The 19,450-nt window shown below is 40.6% G+C and overlaps 1 protein-coding gene across 3 annotated transcripts in view; it reads right to left on the reverse strand.

Annotated features, from left to right (window-relative positions):
* Window positions 1-11,270: 11,270 nt before the first annotated feature.
* Window positions 11,271-19,450, reverse strand: part of STRN (striatin) — a 159,699-nt gene continuing 151,519 nt past the window's right edge. For all 3 annotated transcript variants that reach the window (XM_075339540.1, XM_075339539.1, XM_075339538.1), the window contains 3 exons: window positions 17,296-17,397; window positions 14,828-14,914; window positions 11,271-14,450 (listed from right to left, as the gene is read on the reverse strand). In XM_075339540.1, coding sequence (XP_075195655.1) covers window positions 14,281-14,450; window positions 14,828-14,914; window positions 17,296-17,397 — 359 coding nt within the window. In that variant the 3' untranslated portion in view covers window positions 11,271-14,280. The remainder of the gene's footprint in view (window positions 14,451-14,827; window positions 14,915-17,295; window positions 17,398-19,450) is intronic.

Consider the following 19,450-nt stretch of genomic DNA (forward strand, 5'->3'; position numbering starts at 1 on the left):
TTGTACACCCAGCAGTAATTACTGAACTTGGGTGTGAAAATAACTTGTGCCAGGCAGTGTTATCTTAGTAAATTGATCAAAAATTACTGAGGTCGGGCGTAAAAAAAAAGGTCTTGTGTCAGGCAGTGTTACCATAGTACACCGATCCACCATGGTCACTGTTTAGGTGAGAGCTATCTGCTGTGCTTTTCTATACGGTTGTCTATCCTATATGTCCACAAGCACCGGCCGGAAAGAAGGGTAAGAAAATACCCAGAGCAGGAATTCTTGATCACACTCACAAAGTTGGGATCAGAATGTCTGAAATTTGACTGCAAAAACAAGCACGTCCCTCCGTGTTCCGTGATTCATGGCACACGTGGGTTGTCCATGTGCGATCAGTGATTGCAAATGGACATTACTCACCTGCCTTCGCTCCTGCTGTCCATGGTGCTGAACTCCTCGGCTCTGCAGAGTCAGCCCACCACTCTCTGCAGCTACTTCCGGGTCGGCTGTTCCTGCTTTCATGAATATTCATGAGCCGGGCAGGAGCTGCAGAGAGCGGAGGATGCACAGCGAATCGCTGGAAAGGTTAGTTGAAAATGTTTATTATTTAATATGTCAGTGTTTTTCTGGTACGTGTTTCAAGTCCATTTTTTTTCTGGCATCACTGATGACCCACGGACCACACAGATCACACCATAGTGTGGTCCGGGGGTCATCAGTGATGCCAGAAAAAAATGGACTTGTCTCCGTGCAGAATCACGGACGTGCGTGTACGCTGCACGGAGACATGTTCAGTGAAAAATCAGATGTGTGAGCAGACCCATTGATTATAATGTGTCTGCGTATGTCAGTGATTCTGGTACGTACAAAAAAAAAAAAAAAGGAAGACTGGCTGCGTTCTTTTTTGGGAAAAGATGACATTTTTAGTGACACCACTATTTTTCTATTTGATTTCTTGACTATATTTTATTTTTCAGTGTTTTTTTATTCTTTTTAAGGCTTTGTTCACATGGCGGTATTGTGGGAAGTTTTACCTCAGTATTTGTAATCAACACCAGGAGTGGAACAATCAGAGGAAAAGTAGAATAGAAACATGGGCACCTCTTCTGTATTAATCACCCACTCCTGGTTTAGCTACAAATACTGAAGTAAGAAACTCACCAAATACTCAACATGTGAACATGGCCTAATGGTGTTTATCATATTGGATACGGACAGGTTTTCTTTTTTGCTTCTTACTTTTTACATACAACAGCATTTGTACTGTCAAATATTTGTCTTATTTTTCCATTCTTTATTTTTTTTTTAATGTTCTTTTTTTGTCCCCCAATCAACCCCATTCACTAATATTGTGTTACAATTACCCATATAGTAATTTTGGCCCCAATTCTGTAATAATACCCCTCTAACAGGCTCAGGCTGGGATTGGTATTGTGGGGCAGATAGCTCTTCTCTGTGTTCCCATACATTTCAATTGTATGTGCGTCCGAGGAGAGGCGATGACAAGTGCTGGTACTTCTCCTTCAGAGTCCGATCATCGCTGTGCCGCCCGGTAACAAATGGACCTTCCGTGACGTCATAGCATATGACTAGTCACATGTGAATGTTGTATTATCTCATTGGCTAGACTGGGCACATGGCTATGACGTCATGCTAGGTCCTGTCAGTGCATCTCACCGGTACACAGTGCTCACCCAAGCATCTCAGTACTCAGTATACTCTGAGATGCTTGGGCACATGCTTGGCTCCCCGTCCCTGCATGTCGGCGCTCTTTACAGAGTCAGCCAACATGGAGGGATTAGCAGCCACAGCCGGTGAATAGTAGCGCCGGGAATCAGGTGATCAGAGATCACCGTTGCTATAGTAACCCGCCCGTCAGATTACGGTGGAAACGGTGACATCACCGCTTACCAACCTGCAGCCTTTGCTCACTCATTGAGTAATTAGACGCATGGGTAGCAGAAACTTTCTTCCCCTGTGCTGTCTAATACAGCAGAGCTAGATTGGTTGAAGACAGAAAACCAGGATCGTAGAGGGGTGAGAAGGAGTAATAAACATGGAGTCCCTAAGTGTGTGTATTCTTTTCTAATACAGAAAAAAATACTTTATGTGGTGTTTTTTTTTAACCCTTTATTGGAGATTCTTAATGGCCAGGTCAAACTTGGCCTGACATTAAGAATCTCTTTATACCAGCTAGTAAGGCAAAGCGTGTCACCCGGCACCAGGGCCACTGGAAGAGTTGGATACAGCCAAGAACATAGCGCTTCTATGAAAGCGCCATTTTCTGGGGTGGCTGCGGACTGCAATTCGCAGCTGGGAGGGCCCAGAAAGCTTTGGACATCCTGTGCTGCGGATTCCAATCCCCAGCTGCCTAGTTGTACTTGGCTGGACACAAAAATTGGGCGACGCCCATGTCTTTTTTTTTTTTAAGTTATTATAAAGGGCTTCTCTATATTTTTGGTTCCCAGGCGGGTACAAATAGGCAGCTAGGGGTTGTGGGCAGCCCGTACCTGCCTGCTTCACCTGGCTAGCATACAAAAATATGGCGAAGCCCGCGTCATTATTTATTTTTTTTTTTTAAAGTATTGGGGGGGGGGAAAGAAAAAAAAATGGCTTCCCTGGATTTTCCCACTGCCAGTGAAGGTAACAGCAAGCAGTGGGGGTTAGCAACCAGTAGCTGCTTGGATTATCCTCAGCAATAGAAAATGCAGCGGGAGCCCACGCATTTTTTTTTAAAAAAAAAAAAAATGTGCCGCCTGCTTTATGGGCGCTAAGAATCAAAAATACCGCGGCGCGCCAAGTCATTATTTAAATGTCAGTTTTTCTGATTTTTATCTTTATATTTTAGAGTAAAATGTAAATTGTTGTTTTATTCTATTAACTACTGACAACATGTATTCGAATTTCCAAGCAATACATTTTATATTTATTTTTTGAAAATACTAGTTTATAGAATAAAAGAGCAAATTACAATTTACTCAAAGATAAAGAGAAAAAAAAATCAGAAAAACTGAAAATGTTGCAGTGGTCTCTTAATTTTTGCCAGTGCTGTATCTCTCTGTCTCTCTAATCTCTATCTGTATTCAGTACAGACCAAAAGTTTGGACACACCTTCTCATTCAAAGAGTTTTCTTTATTTTCATGACTCTGAAAATTGTAGATTCACATTGAAGGCATCAAAACTATGAATTAACACATGTGGAATGAAATGCTTAACAAAAAAGTGTGAAACAACTGGGTTCAGTAATCAAAGCAAAATGTGGCTACTTTGAAGAACCTAGAATATAAGACAGTTTCAGTTGTTTCACACTTTTTTGTTGAGCATTTCATTCCACATGTGTTAATTCATAGTTTTGATGCCTTCAATGTGAATCTACAATTTTCAGAGTCATGAAAATAAAGAAAACTCTTTGAATGAGAAGGTGTGTCCAAACATTTGGTCTGTACTGTATATATCTATATATTGTACACAATATAGTTGCATAAAAAGAAATACATTTTAAAAAATGACGTAGCGCTCCACAGTATTTTGGATTCTCAGCGCAGATAACGCGGACGACTACGGGCTGCCACCCCCATCTGCCTCGCTTTACCTACCTGGCAATCAAAATACAGGGAAGCCCATTAATTTTTTTTCTTTTTTAACTATTAAATATAAATAAAAAAAATAAATAAATGCGTGGGCTCCCGCTGTATTTTGATCGCCAGTCAGGTAAAGCCGCTGGACTGGGATTCTCAGCAGCCCGCAGACGCCCCTGGAAATAGCGCATTGTTTCTTAGCGCCATTTCCAGGTACTTTACCCAGCTCGTCCAGTGCCCCTGGTGGCATTGGCACGCAGGGTAATAAAGGAGTTAATACCAGCTTTGTATTCTCAGATGGTACTAAGCCCGAAATTCATGGTGTCATGCCAAATTAGACAAGGCCACCATGAATTTCTAGGAAACAGTATTATATATATATATATATATATATATATATATATATATAAAAAAAAATGTGATAAGAAATAAAAAAAAAACCCTTAGTTTCCATCTTTATTATAAAAACAATCCTTAGTTTGACGTAATCCACAGGGACGGCAAAGTCAACTCTGCATCACTGTGCGCTATCTATACACAGTGAGAAGCAAAGAGCAATGTCAAATCTGCTTCATCACTGTGCACAGACAGTGTCTACACCAGGGGTCTCAAACTCGGCTGCATGTATGGGCCGCACAGAGGGGAAAAAAAAAATAATTTGGGGGGGCCGCATTCTTTGCAGTGACATTTTTATTGGTAGCATATATAATAATTTTTTTTTATTTTACACACCTTTGGATCACTGATTTTGAACATTTTCACTTGTTTATTATAGCAAACGTGCACATTTTGTTTAGACATAAAAATTTTTTATTTTTTTTTACATTTTATTCCTTTGTAAATAATAGTCTTACAATTAGCACCATATAGAAATTTTGACCAACATCTGTTAATAATGCAAAGTAAAGGTTTTTTTAACCAAAAAAAACGCAATAAACCAGCGCTAGATGGGTTTTTTCAATTTTATTAATATAAGATTTTTTCTATCCTTGTTTCAAGGCCAAATATTTAATAAGAAACACACTGATTATTAACAGGTCCAAGGACCGCATAAAACACATATAAAAAACAGAGGAATAATGCTTATAAAATTAAATATAATATTATTCCTTTTATAAAACCACCATGCTCCAAGATGATACAATATTCACATTGAATTGGTTTGACTAGTTTAAACAAATTGCCCCGGCCGGTGGCACATGCTCTATTGCTTAAATATTTTTAACCGATGAATTAAGTGAAATACCAAACCACTCGGTTAGTTTGCACGCTTACTTTACACAATATAAGCATGCAGCGTTGTATTTACTCCTAGACCTTTGGAGAAAAACTAAAACATTTATCCACAATGACACCCCTGATCCACGGTGTAAGTCAGCAGAGTTTTTTAGCAGAATTTAGTCTGCGGTATTTGAACCGGCTTTTCTCCTCCGATTAAGCTGGAACCGCTGCGTATGGGGTTAATTGGTTAACCTCCCAGAGCAGACACTTTGGGAGCAGCGGCCGCGATTAATGCTGGTTCTAAGGGAGGTATATAGTCAGCCAGACCCCTCCTTCCAAAGGCTATATATCACTTCAGAATACCGCAATCAGCCGGTCCCATACACTCTCAAATATACTTGCAATAAAACTATGCAAAGTCGCTGAAACCATAAAGGCTGGCTGTAGATAATAAGACAGCGATAGTTACTCAGCCTCTTAATCAGTACAGGAGTAATAGGTATTGAAAAAAAAAAAAAAAGTATGTGATGCCATTGGTTATATGTATATGCATAACATATATTACAATTAGTGCTTTGATTAGCCCAAGATCGTATTAGACAAAAGGGGCCTTTATATCATAGCGAATTACATTACATATTTATGATGTTCATGTTAAACATAATTGTTGAAAAATAGTATATGCATATATATATATAAGGTGATACAAGTAAGGTTATATATAGGACCTATAAGAAAAACCTTTGCACAAATCCATTTATTTTTATTAATTCTATTTTATTTAATCTTATTTTATAATCTGTGGTTAGTATGAGCGGTCTTTTCATAAATTGCTAAATGTAGGGATTATTGAATGGTGGTGGCATTTAAATATTTAAATATTGTCTGATCTCATGCAAATTGTGACTAATTAAGTATATGCATAAATAGACTTTTAGGCAACAGCTGAGTTATCCTTGAGGAAGGGGGCCGACACACGCCCCCGAAACGCGCGTCGGATCAGGACTCTGTTCTTGCCTATCTCATCTGTGTGGTGATAACCTGACAAGCTATCTCTCTCCCGTGTGGAATCCATCTGTACCTATTGGACACGGTCCGGACGGTTTGCCGGAGAAATTGAGAGATTACTGCCGACTCCTTCGGTGTCTCCAACCAGCACACACTGGCACCTCCAGCGGCATTACATTGCCTGGAAACGGATCGGAACCTAGTGTGGTGCTAACCTGCTATACAACTTCTTCCCTACGTGGATCCAATCAGTCTACACTGAATACGGTCTGGACTGCCCGCCGGAGAGGCTGAGTAACTATCGCTGTCTTATTATCTACAGCCAGCCTTTATGGTTTCAGCGACTTTGCATAGTTTTATTGCAAGTATATTTGAGAGTGTATGGGACCGGCTGATTGCGGTATTCTGAAGTGATATATAGCCTTTGGAAGGAGGGGTCTGGCTGACTATATACCTCCCTTAGAACCAGCATTAATCGCGGCCGCTGCTCCCAAAGTGTCTGCTCTGGGAGGTTAACCAATTAACCCCATACGCAGCGGTTCCAGCTTAATCGGAGGAGAAAAGCCGGTTCAAATACCGCAGACTAAATTCTGCTAAAAAACTCTGCTGACTTACACCGTGGATCAGGGGTGTCATTGTGGATAAATGTTTTAGTTTTTCTCCAAAGGTCTAGGAGTAAATACAACGCTGCATGCTTATATTGTGTAAAGTAAGCGTGCAAACTAACCGAGTGGTTTGGTATTTCACTTAATTCATCGGTTAAAAATATTTAAGCAATAGAGCATGTGCCACCGGCCGGGGCAATTTGTTTAAACTAGTCAAACCAATTCAATGTGAATATTGTATCATCTTGGAGCATGGTGGTTTTATAAAAGGAATAATATTATATTTAATTTTATAAGCATTATTCCTCTGTTTTTTATATGTGTTTTATGCGGTCCTTGGACCTGTTAATAATCAGTGTGTTTCTTATTAAATATTTGGCCTTGAAACAAGGATAGAAAAAATCTTATATTAATAAAATTGAAAAAACCCATCTAGCGCTGGTTTATTGCGTTTTTTTTGGTTAAAAAAACCTTTACTTTGTGTTTAAATGAATTGGTAGAGTGAAGGGGTTCCTCTACCATTAGAACCAAGCTGCGAGACTATATAGGTTTTTGGTTAAGCGCTGCCAATTGCCTTAGGGCATTTTTTGAATCTGTTAATAATGTTCCCCATCTTGTTGCAACGTGCCCATCCTTGTCCCCTTGTAGTATTGTGCCCCATCCTAGTCACCATCCCACAGTAATGTGCTCATCCTTGTCCCCATCTTGTAGTAATGTGCCTCATCCTTGTCCCCATGTTATAGTAATGTGCCCATCCTTATCCCCATCCTATAGTAATGTCCCCAGCCTTGTCCCCATCTTATTGTAATGTGCCCATCCTGTACTAATGTGTTCATCCTTGTCCCCCATCCTATAGTAATGTCCCCAATCTATAGTAATGTCCATCCTAGTCCCCAATCTATAGTAATGTCCATCCCAGTCCCCCATCTTATAGTAATGTTCCCCATCCTTGTCCCCTTGTAGCAATCTCCCCATCCTATAGTTCTGTCCCATCCTATAGTAATGTGCCAACCTTGTCCCCCATCCTATAGTAATGTCCCCAGCCTTATCCCTATTCTATAGTAATGTTTCTCATCCTTCTCCCCTTGTAGTAAAGTCCCTATCCTGTAGTACTGTGCCCATCCTATAGTAATGTGCTCACCTTGTCCCAAGTCTATAGTAATAATGTCCCCATCCAATAGTATTGTACCCATCCTTGTAATATCCCAATCCTATAGTAATGTCCCCAGCCATATACCCCATCCCATAGTAATGTGCCCACTTTGTCCCCATCCTGTAATAATGGGGGGGGGGGGGCAGCGGCTATACCGATCGCTCTCCTCACCTTCCACAGACGCCGGAGTGAAGCTGAGAGAGCGGTCTCCGGCTCCAGATCCACAGTGATTGGAGAGATCGGTCACAAGGCCGGTCTCTCCAAACAAAGCTGGGGGCTGGTGAATCAGAGGTCACCCAGCTCCAGCCAATGATCAGGGCTAAAGCTGCACTGATCTTTGCTGCATTTCAATGTTTCAACCATTTTTAATGGCTAAAACATTACAGTAGCTGTGATTGGCTGAGCGGCGTTCGTCAATCACAGCCTCCGTAGGTCCGGGGAGGAGACACCAACCCTCCTGAGGTCAGGCTGAGGTCCCCTCCTCCCCGAATTCAAGGTATTTGTAAAGCGATCGCAGCCACCGGGGCCGCGATTTCGCCATCACATACTGGGTACGTCATGGGTCCTTAAGTACCAGGGAGCTATGACGTACCCAGTACGTCACAGGTCGCTAAGGGGTTAATGTGCGGTCCTTCACATACACACAAAAAAAAAAAATTCTTCTCACCTGTCCCACGTTCCCTCAGCTGCCTCATCTCTGCTTCGTGCAGCCCCCAGGCACGTGCCCCTGTTCATTGTATTGGCGGCGCGAGAGCGCAGCGCCGGCAAAACATTCATCTGACAAAGCGCAGACAGTGGCTGCGGCCCCAGCACCTGCCGCGATAGTGAAAAGTGAGGGCCGCACGAAGCAACCTGAGGGGCCGCATGCGGCCCGCGTGTTAGAGACCCCTGGTCTATACGCAGTGAGGAGCAAAGTCAACTCTGCTTCATCACTGTGCACAGACAGTGTCTATATACCGTGAGAAGCAAAGAGACAAGTCAGCTCTGCCACATCGCTCTCTACAGAGCAAGAAGCAGGCTGACAGTGAGGGGATGATTGCACTTGCGTCTCGCATGGGCATCACCCCGCACGGTCTGACAATCTCTGGACAGGAAGTCATCAGCTGCATGGAAATAGAGGAAGCTGTCCTGCTCCTGTGGGGAGATTGTGCGCTGTGATGCGAAACTCGCACAGTGACAATGAAAGTTCAGTTACCAGGAACGTCCATGACATCAAAGTCATGTGACCAGTCTGTAAGCCAATCAATATTCACACCAGCTGGTCACATGCTATGACATCATTGAAGGTCCTGTAAGCTAATGCCGGTTACCGGCGGCACAGCAATGATCTGACTCAGAAGCAGGAGCGGCCGGGAGTCTGCAGGACGTGTCGCAGGACCTGTAAGTATAATGACAATGTTTTTAATAATGCACTTTTTTTTTTTTTTTTTTTTTTTTTACAGTCCCTGGGCCCAATCTCAACCCGATCTGTAACATGAGCTTCCAAGGAAAGCTCGTGGTCGGGATCATGTACACGATCACTATGTGATCGGTACAGATCGGGATTGCCCATGCCTAGTTTTTAATGATAAAAAGTCTAGGAGCAAACTTGGCATTATAGAGCTTGATGGCGAGACCAGCAGAAGCAAAGAGCAGGAATTTTTGTTCTTCCATCAGTGCTGAAGATTAGCAGAACCCCGAGTGATAAAAGAGCTGAAGACTTGTTATAATTGGTTAGGTGCAGATTATACTAATACATTACTGGAAATGTGACACTTTCAGCAAACACTGCCTTGGTTCAGACACGACAAAGACACTTGGTTCAGACACGAATGCAAGCACCGTACTTCATGTTAGCACAGGTTCATATTCGCAAAAGATGATTATTAAAAACAGCATAAAGTAACACTGAAATACAGTTTTTATCCTAAGGGCTATGGTCTGTTAGTGAGGAAGTATTTACCTTTGGTATGTGGTTTTTAATGTTCCTAAGTTGACATATCTTAAGAGACTGTACTGCACATGTCTAGTTTTATCCTATTCCAAATACAGCAGGGCTCCACAGCCTGTGGTAAGAGCCACATTTGGCACGTCTGTCTTCCAGGTTGGCATATTAGCACAAAGGCTAACTGAAGAGCTTTTGTATCACCGCTTTCTGGGCTGGGCACGCAAGTCATGTGTCCGCAAGTGTGCGCTACGCATATTCCCGGCCAGAACCAGACTAGTAGGCGCAGCCTTGCTCCATACAAATGTATTGAACAAGACTGTGCCCACTAGTCAGATGCGCCCACTCCATTAACTTGTATTGAAAGAGGCTGCGCTCGTCAGGTTCTAAGCTAGAAACATACATGGCACAAAATTCTGGTGAAGTGACCAGTTTCCGTCTCAGAAGCCAGTGAATCCTAGCAGCGCACAATACATGTGCTAGGAGGATTCATGAGTCTCCAGTCATATAGAGTAAATGCAGACTTATCACTTTAGCCACGACAACCCCTTTAATGGAGAGTGATAAATTAAGCATAGTAATCTGGAGCTAGGCTGATACTGCCAGTTAGAGATTAGAGAAGGTACCTAGAGAGCTGGACGTGGTAGTGTGGTTGATGTGCTTGATGTGTGAATACTGAGTCGTGGTGGGGATTGTGTTTGGGTAAGCTGGGAACCCCTGGATGTACGTATACTGCCTCGATATGGTTTCTGTGAAAAAGTTAGCCGTCATACTGGTAATGGAGGCCTTAGGCTTTTTGCCATTAGTCACAATCCGTTGGCTCGACTGATCCGTCGAAGAAATAGATCAGTCGCATCAGTTTTTTATTAGCCAAACAGTGTTTTATCACCCCATCTGAGCATGCTCAATTAAAAAAAAACGGAATCAATAGTCAGATTCCATCATTTGATGGATTACGACGGATCCTGAGCCCATAGGCTTCCATTATACCAAACGAAGGAAGGTGACGGATCAGTCGCTGTTATTTCGACGTAGACAAAAACGTTACTGTGTCCATTGTCTCCGTCCGGACAATTTTTGACGGATCCATCGAACGACAGATGAAACGTGAGGCCGTCGCTAATACAAGTCTGAGAAAAAAAACAGATCCAGCGGCATCAGTCGCCGGATCTGTTTTTTTTCTTTTCAAAATTCAACATATTGTGACTGATGGCAAAAAATTGACATGTGAAAGGGGTCTTAGAGAGTTGATACTTTAAAGGGGGCCGGATCAAGATGTCATTACTCTTGCGAGAAGTGGAAAGGGGGAGGTTTGGATGTGGCTCAAAACCCTCTTTCAGAGCTGAATGTGACTCCAGGTGAGCACAGTTGGTGACTCATGAATTAAAGGATCCAGGTAACAACCTCACATCGCTTAACATGCTTGCAGCATAACTGGTGGGACTGAAATTATTTCTGGAGCCGACAGCCAGAATGCACTGCGTTTCCTTAAGGTTTCTTGATATACCGGTAAAGCGCTTCTGTCTTACTTTGTGATTGTGAGAAATGTTGGACAGTTTTCGCTGTGTTGCTGCAGCTGGTATTTAAGAATAGCTCTCATTTTTATTGTTGTATTATAGAGCAAAAGATGCTGCACTCAGCTCTTACACAAGCTATTGTACAGAGGAACTAAGTGTTGACGCTTGTAAAAGTTAGCAGTGATATATGCAGTGGAACTCAAGTCTGTAAAACATTTCTAAAAAGTTGGAATAATATGTATTGTTTTTGCATAAAAAAGTTTCATACATTTGTACAATTATAAAATACCATGCCATTTAATAATTTACATATCAATAACAATCTATTCATCCAAATAGTTTTCCCTTTATTAATATTGAAAATAAAAATTACCATGGCAAGTTGACTTTACCCAGCACTCATCCATATTTATTTCATTTCACATAATCAATACTCAAATTCAGAGGAGGTTTGGAACAAAATGTGATTTTTCCGTTTCCACACGGTCAATTTCAAATCTAATTTCAATGCTTTCAAAATTTTCTACAGTCCAAATATATTGTCTATATATATGTACACATTCACAAAATTATGGTGGAACATGCAAAGTCTTGGATATTGCATGTTCTAGGATGGAAACCAATCCAAAAATGTGCAGTTTTACGCAAACTAAAATGGATGCCCTCATGAGAATATATATTTTTTTCTCCTTAATTTTCCAATTTCTTGTAAAAGTTGTGAACACTGGAACAAACGTATATGACTTGCGACAAGTTTTTCGATGATTTCTGTGTTAATGCTTGTTTTTGCGTATATGATCAGTAGATTACTTTTGCCATAAGGCTCTCTATTAAAGGCACCCTTCTATTACGCCTATAATTAAACTGCAACAGATGGCGATGTGGTCTTTTTTTTTTATCTTGCTTGAGTTTAAATAGCCAGTTTTTACTTACATTCAGGTTTTAATCAACTAAATATTACAGTCAGTAAAACAAGCATGCCAACTTAAGATGTATGTACATCAATTGAAACAGCTGTAAATCGGATATAGTATGTAACAGCAAAATACTCAATGTCATACTCATACCATTATCTTTGTGTACACTCAAGAACTCAATACAAAAAAAAAAAAGATTAAAATGCACCCCTTGAGTCTCCCATACTCAACACATTTAATATATGTTTACAATATATATATATATTTATATATAATATACATAGCTTTTTTTAGAATTTCCAAATAAATCTTTGTAATTACTTAGTCTAAAAAGAAAGTAAGAAAAAAAACAAAAACAAAAAAAGTCAAATACACAAATAATCCACAATTTCAATGTCTAAGTAAAAAGCCACGTTTCATTTCTTTCCTTTAAACAAGCCGAAGATATTAAAATCATTGTGTTAATCAGTGGCATTTCAGTTTGCCTTTTCGTAGATTTGCAGCCATTTAAATGGATTTTGAACCAAAACCACTTTTACAAAAAGGGATGTTTTCCCAAAACAGTTTGGGAAAGACTTGGCAACAACCAAAGATCAGTGTATACTGTAAGAGTCCAGGTGCCTTATGAGAACATCAATCACTAAAATAAGGGACAGAAGGGTATGTGGCCAGGGTGGAGAGGGGGTGGGGTATATAAATTTAATGCAGCACTATTAAATCTTCTAGAGAACACATGTATAGGGATTATTTTTTATGACTAGTGCTATTAGAGTGGTTTAGGGGACTAGAATTAATAATGTAATCAATATATTTGGTTTAATAGTGCTGGGTTGTCTAATTAGAAAGAGCGAGCTACATTTTATTTTTTCTAAACTGGCCACCCTTGTCCATGGTTTACACGTAGTACTGCAGCTCCACCTTACAAATAAGGCCGGTGTCACACTAGCGATTGCCTCACGTGTATCTCGCGCGAGTCTCGTGGTGCATCATCCGGCACGGACTCACACTGTCCTCACAGGAGCGGGTCGGTTGCATGCATCTCTATGCAGCCGAGACCCTGTGAGGACAGTGCGAGTCCGTGACTGTTGATGCACTGCGAGACTCATGCGAGGCAATCGCAAGTGTGACACCGGCCTAAGGCTAAGCTGCAATTCTGCCCATGGGCATGTGGCAGGTTTGGGGGTGGCGGAACAACACACTTTTTCTAATCTTAGACAACCCGGTAAACATACAGCCTAAATATTATTTTCCAAGTTTCACCAATATGGTTAAATGGCAGCCATGTCCGCATTTTTGCTCATCTAATAGCAGACACAATGTAGCTGCACCAGGAGGCCAATTTTTATATATATACCGCACAAATGCTAATTACCTTTGATCTAAATGTAATTTAGTTTATTATTTTAAGTGCCAAGTGACAAATAGGTTACTAAATAGAATTCTTATTTACAAGTAAGATGCATAATTGTTCATGATGATCATGTATTTCTAATGAGACTAAAAATCTAAAAAAAATTATTGGACATGATGCAAAATTGCTGCTCTGGGAAATCTGATTGTTACGGTAAAAAGCTTCTAGAAGCAGTACAGTTAAGCCATTAAGTTGGCAACAAAGATTGCCATTCTAATGATGCCAATAATTGCAGGCAATATTCAAAATGGACCTTGGATGTATTGAGCATAGTTAAACTTTTTAGAAATTTATTTTGGTTTTTACCTAGAAGTACATTCAAAGAACACAACACAATGGATACTAAACAAAGCAGTTAAAATAGAATGTGTTCTTTTGTCTTGTTTTTACATGGATTTCACTTGTTACAAGCAGCCCAATGGTTTGGGAAAAGCTTCCTTTCAGCTCCACTTTGAGAAGGAGGCATAATGAGAACTGACAAGTAAGAAGTCCATAGTTTCCACCAAATATACTTGCAGGAGAGGTGAGTGAGAAAAGGGGAGTGGTAAGTACTTGCCCGCCGTGTTTCCTATATTGTAGTTATTTGCCGTCCCACCGGCCATTTTTACATTGTCCCAATTGCCACAACCGCAAAAGTTGGAAACTAGTTTGATCCAGGCCTGCCTGGTCAAATGTGCACTCTTAAAAATAAAATGCTGCTACTGTAGCTCAGAGGTCATTTGAAAGACAGAATCCTGGCTCCAAGCACCAGATAAGTTCACAGCACCCTGAACAAACCATTAGATTAGAAAACAGCACCCCGCAAAACTAAGCCCACAACCTTGTTTTTGCATGAAATCCTGATTATTGAACACAAGAAGAAAAGAAAGGGCGGTTAAATCAAATCTTCGGTCATTAGTAGCACGTCTCTGGTTTTGTGTGGCTGCTTCAGTAAATTAAAAACTACAGGTAAGCATGGTGTCATACAAAAACTTTGGCAAGAGCATCTGCGCCCGCACTTGCTATATAGCATTTGGATGGGTGGAATGCCACATCGTGAATGGACTCATCCGATTTCTTGCGGTGGGCTGTGAATTCCTGTATGCAGGTCTTGCTTTCCAAGTTCCATAAACGTATTGAACAGTCGTGACCTGTAAAAAGGAGCATACGTGAGACTAAAACCAGTAATATGACACACAAGGAAAAACCGACCAGCAAAAGCATGTAGCAAATGCATGATATTTAGTAGACTTGCTTCTTTCTTGGCCAGTTTTACAAGATGGACTACATCTGGATGGATAAAATGGGGAGTAACAATGCCATTTTAGGTAGAAGAGAGTAACTGTCATTTGAAGGGGTGGTTTGAGATAAGGAAAAAGTGCTTCTTTGTCAAAGGGCTTTTTTCAAGTATCATATACTAACCAGTGACAAGAATAGTAACATTCGAGCGGAGGGAAGGACAACCCCTTTTATTTACTACTATAAAACTTTTCTCCAGATTCAAGAAGTCTATGGAAGCAATACTCACTGCCAGACATCAGGTACAATCCATTGGGATCAACAGCTAAACTTGTTACTGCATCTAAATGTGCAACCATAGAATGAATGAGTTTTCCTGCGGAGGGGAAAAAAAATAATCACAATTAATGTAAGAAACTAGAATACACTCAGGTTTTGAATATTTACTTTTTGCTATAAGCATTAAATTAATTAGTAGCTTGGTGATATCGTTTGATTTTTCATAGAAAATGTTCAAGAACAGGCCTCCAAGCTTTTAGAAGTTTGCATCAAATTGATGGCCAGTATGACTTAACGCTTCAAAGCCCGTTAATAAGTCAATGGGATATGCCAATGACACTGGTTTCTGACATGCAAAAAAATTTAGAAATTGGTTGTGATTTCGCGGTTAGGCATGGTAATCGAGGGGTGAAGCGGTGCACTTGTGGCAGTGCCTAACGTTCACTGTACAGCTGCATTTATATATGAGATAAACAGCTTTTTAGGCACAAATACAATATTTATTACACCAAAGATATGATTTTTATAGGGGCCAAGTCACATTATTTTGCCATATGGATTGTTTAAAGTGCGTTTTTGAGGTGACAGAACCTTTAACCGGGTAAAAAGGAGGGGGATACAAATTTTTGTTTCAATCATTTAATAACTTTTTGGTCCCTGTATGGGAAATTAATGTACGTTTCTTTGATCGCTTGTTCCTACATACTACCGTACATCTGGTAGGACTAACTTGTGGCCAAGCATCACAGGAGAATTAACCCCTTCACCCCCGGGCAATTTTCCGTGTTTTGTTTTTTTTTTCGATCCCTTTCTTCCGAGAGCCGTAACGGTTTTATTTTTTTGACCATCTTGACATACAAAGGCTTGTTTTTTTGTGGGACGAGTTGTACTTTTAAATGAAACCATGAGTTTTACCATATAGTGTACTGGAAAAAACAGCAAAAAAATTTCCATGTGCAAGAAAAAAAAATTGTAAAAAAACGTGCGATAGCATGATTGTTTTTGAGATATTTTATTCACTGTGTTCTCTATATGGTAAAACGTGTAAAATGTGTCAGTGTGATGCCTCAGGTCGGTGCGAGTTCGTAGATACCAAACATATATAGGTTTACTTTTATCTAAGAGGTTAAAAAAAAAATTCTGAAATTTGTCCCAAAAAAGTGCATTTATTGCACTATTTTCCATGATTCATAGCTTTCTCATTTTTCAGGATCTATGACTCCGTGCCAACTTATTTTTTGCATCTTGAGCTGACGTTTTTAACGGTACTATTATAGCACAGAAGCGCAGTTTTGGTCGCCTGTTATCGCATTCTGCGCAAAATTTACGGTGACCAAAAAAACAATTTTGGCGTTTGACATTTTTTTGATGCTACGCCGCTTACCGATCAGATTAATTGATTTTATAATTTGATAGAGTGAGCATTTCTGAATGTGGCAATACCAAATGTGTATATTTTTATTTTTTAACCCTTTAATTTCCAATGGGGCGAATGGGGAGTGATTTGAACTTTTAGTTTTTTGTTTAAAACCTTTTTTTTTCTTTCTTTATTTTACTAGTCCTCATAGGGGACTATAACGATCAGCAATCTGATCGCTTATTCCTTTGTGAAGATCAGAGCAGCATCGCTCTGATCTGCACAAAAGCAGCTCTCTTCTCACACATGGCCCTCTGTATGAGGAACTAACTCCTGATAGCTACAGGAGTCATCACATAACCCTTTGCTATCATGGCAACCATCAGATGCACGTGATCACATCACGTGACTTCCGATGGAGCCGGGTAAGTGAATGCTTACCGCAGCCCGCTGTTACATTGCGATGTGACATTTTCATATCGCGCTGTAAGAGGTTAAGAGGTTAAGAGGCACGAGTGGGGAGGGAATCCACTCGTGCCTGATATCCGCACGTCAGCTGACATGTGCAGCGATTGCTGCCAACTTCCCACAGCAGGGATTAATCTCATACGATGTGTCGTGAAGAGCTTAAGATAGCAGTGATGGGGCATTCAGCACGCTACTGGCCTTCATGGCACCTATCGGCACACCATGAGCACATGTATCGGGAGGGGGAGAGACCCCAGGACACAAGGGCAAAATTGGGTAGCTTAATCCTGCTGTCAGAGATTGGGTAGCACTTTGGATTATGTCCTATGCCAAGAAAGAGTTAGAGATTCTGCCTGCAGCCGTAAGCACACTGCCACGTACACCCGAGAACATCCTACAACAGCAAATATATAAAACTAAAATTGGAAAATGATTACTCTTTCGTTACATAGTGTATACCTCTATGTCCAGGTTGCATACGTATTACTGTACTTGCTGCAATAGCAATATTGTCCGTTATCACCATCATACATATTGCTTGCTTTATTCATTCAGTATTCACACCAGGTATTTCAGAATGTAGCAGAAATCTTTAATATTCCCAAGCTAGGCTGAACATCCGAGAACCGCAAATTATTCAATCGTATCCATACCTGTATTGTTGTCATAGAACTTGATGTGACGATCTTCATGTGCAGTGATGGTAATTGGAAGTGTCGGATGGCTAATTACTCGGTTTATCTGGCAGCTAGAAGCTACAGGGAACAAGTCAGGCACATTAGTCTCCTTAGATACACAGAATTTGTATGCACTATTGCAAAATCTAAGCGTCTATATACTGTAGTTAGAACAAGGTTTTTGACGCATTAAAAAAATTCACAAAAAAAGTTATAGGACAATACGCACATTTCTACAAAACCTTGTGGCAACTGCATAGTAAGCAATATAACCAAGAGACCATAAGTAATACTTGCGAGTTCAAACACAAACTTCATAACGACTAAGCACTTGCTTCAAGGGCAAATTCACAATTTTGTGGAGCAAAAAAAAAAAAAAAAAATGCTGCAGAAACTTGAAGCTTTTTTTAATGCTTCTGGACCATTTGTATACATGGATCATTTTTGTTCTTTTTCCAATTGACTCAGTTGCTAAACCGGGAACTTTTTCTTCCCTTCCAGAGATGACAAAACATGAAGAAAATAGCAACACGTGCACAGAGCATCTCTTCATGGATAACAATTTTAACTAATTCAGGGAAAAGTAATAAAAAAAATAGGTGATTTGGGTCTATTTTCCATTATTAGTGACCACAAAAGAATGCTAAAATAAAGAAAAAACAAAAATCATTTTAAATTGTGTTCCTCATATATTGCACATATTTTTTTCCTATGGGGGACAGGGCTAGAAACGGCACTTCAGACTGGAGGCGCTTCATGCTAGGACCCAGCCGCTCCTGCTTCCTCCCTACACCCAGCGATCACCTGACCACTGAATCCGGAGGAGGAAGCACCATCAGTCCTGGCCTCGTGGTGTCATTGGCTGTGCAGAAATCCACACACCTCATTTGCTCGACTGAGGCGGTGGAAGACTATCTAAAGACACGGCAATGAACAGACGTATGCCTATGAGGCGCAGGATTTAAAAAAAAAAAAAAAAAAAAAAAAACCCCACCACATTTTGATTTGGCTGAATCAGCGCAGAAGAGAATTACAAAAAAAAGATCTTTGGCAAATGCAGGTTTTTGTAAAAATCCAAGTAAAATTCAATTCCAAATTTATTTGCTCATCTCATAGTGAAATATAGAATAGCAATTTTAAGAGGCTAAAATATAACTTTTAATCCTGTTCCAATAAAAGCCTAGATCAGGTACATGAGTAACCCAAAGCTCATTGGATTGCTGACAGTTTCGCCTAGAATGTATATCTAGGGAGCCACTAAACATATAACAAAATTAACAGAAAAACAAAACATACATAAAAATGGAGTAGATAATTTCGCTCAGAAAAGGACAGTGGTCCAATATATGAGTACAAAAAATTATCAAAAATAACTCAATATAATCAAACCATAAAGTGTATAGTGGTCCTCAGAGGAATCCACCTGTGTCAAGGTTTTAGAATGAGTTGTCAACGATCTCACCCATTTCTTGCAGCTTGGGGTGTACTAGGGTTTCCTCTGCACGGGTCCTTGCAGTCACAGCTTCAGACTGACCCTATCATATCCCTAAGGAAACTCTTAGTACCTGACCACATCTAACCCTCTCTTAGTACCCCTATAATGTTCCTGGCCCTCGTCCCGACGCGTTTCATCTCTTTAGACTCATCAGGGGACTTCGGTATCACATAAGAGGTCAGAGGTCCTGTGCCCAAGCTCACATAAAATACACTAAGGAGTCATCTCAGTGAAGAGTCAGAGTTTTTCTTTAAAGAGAACCTGTCACCAGTTGTTTGCCCTATAAGCTGCGGCCACCACCACCGAGCTCTTATATACAGCATTCTAACATGCTGTATATAAGAGCCCAGGCCGCTGTGTACAACATAAACACTTTATAATACTCACCTTAACTGGTCACTGCGGTGGATGTGGCTCTGATGAGCGTCTTCTTCCTCTGATGTCGCCTCTTTCGGCCATCTTTGTTGCCGCCTTTGTTGTCCTTCTGAAGCCGCGGTGCACGAGGCGTCCAAAGTCATACACACGCGCACTTTGATCTGCCCTGAGCAGGGCAGATCAAAGTATTGAAGTGTGCATGCATGGAATCGGCGAGTGTGTATGACGTAGACGCGTCATGCACACAGGCTTCAGAAAAAG

Source organism: Anomaloglossus baeobatrachus, chromosome 3 (assembly GCF_048569485.1).
Source record: "Anomaloglossus baeobatrachus isolate aAnoBae1 chromosome 3, aAnoBae1.hap1, whole genome shotgun sequence".
Taxonomy (NCBI): Eukaryota; Metazoa; Chordata; class Amphibia; order Anura; family Aromobatidae; genus Anomaloglossus; species Anomaloglossus baeobatrachus.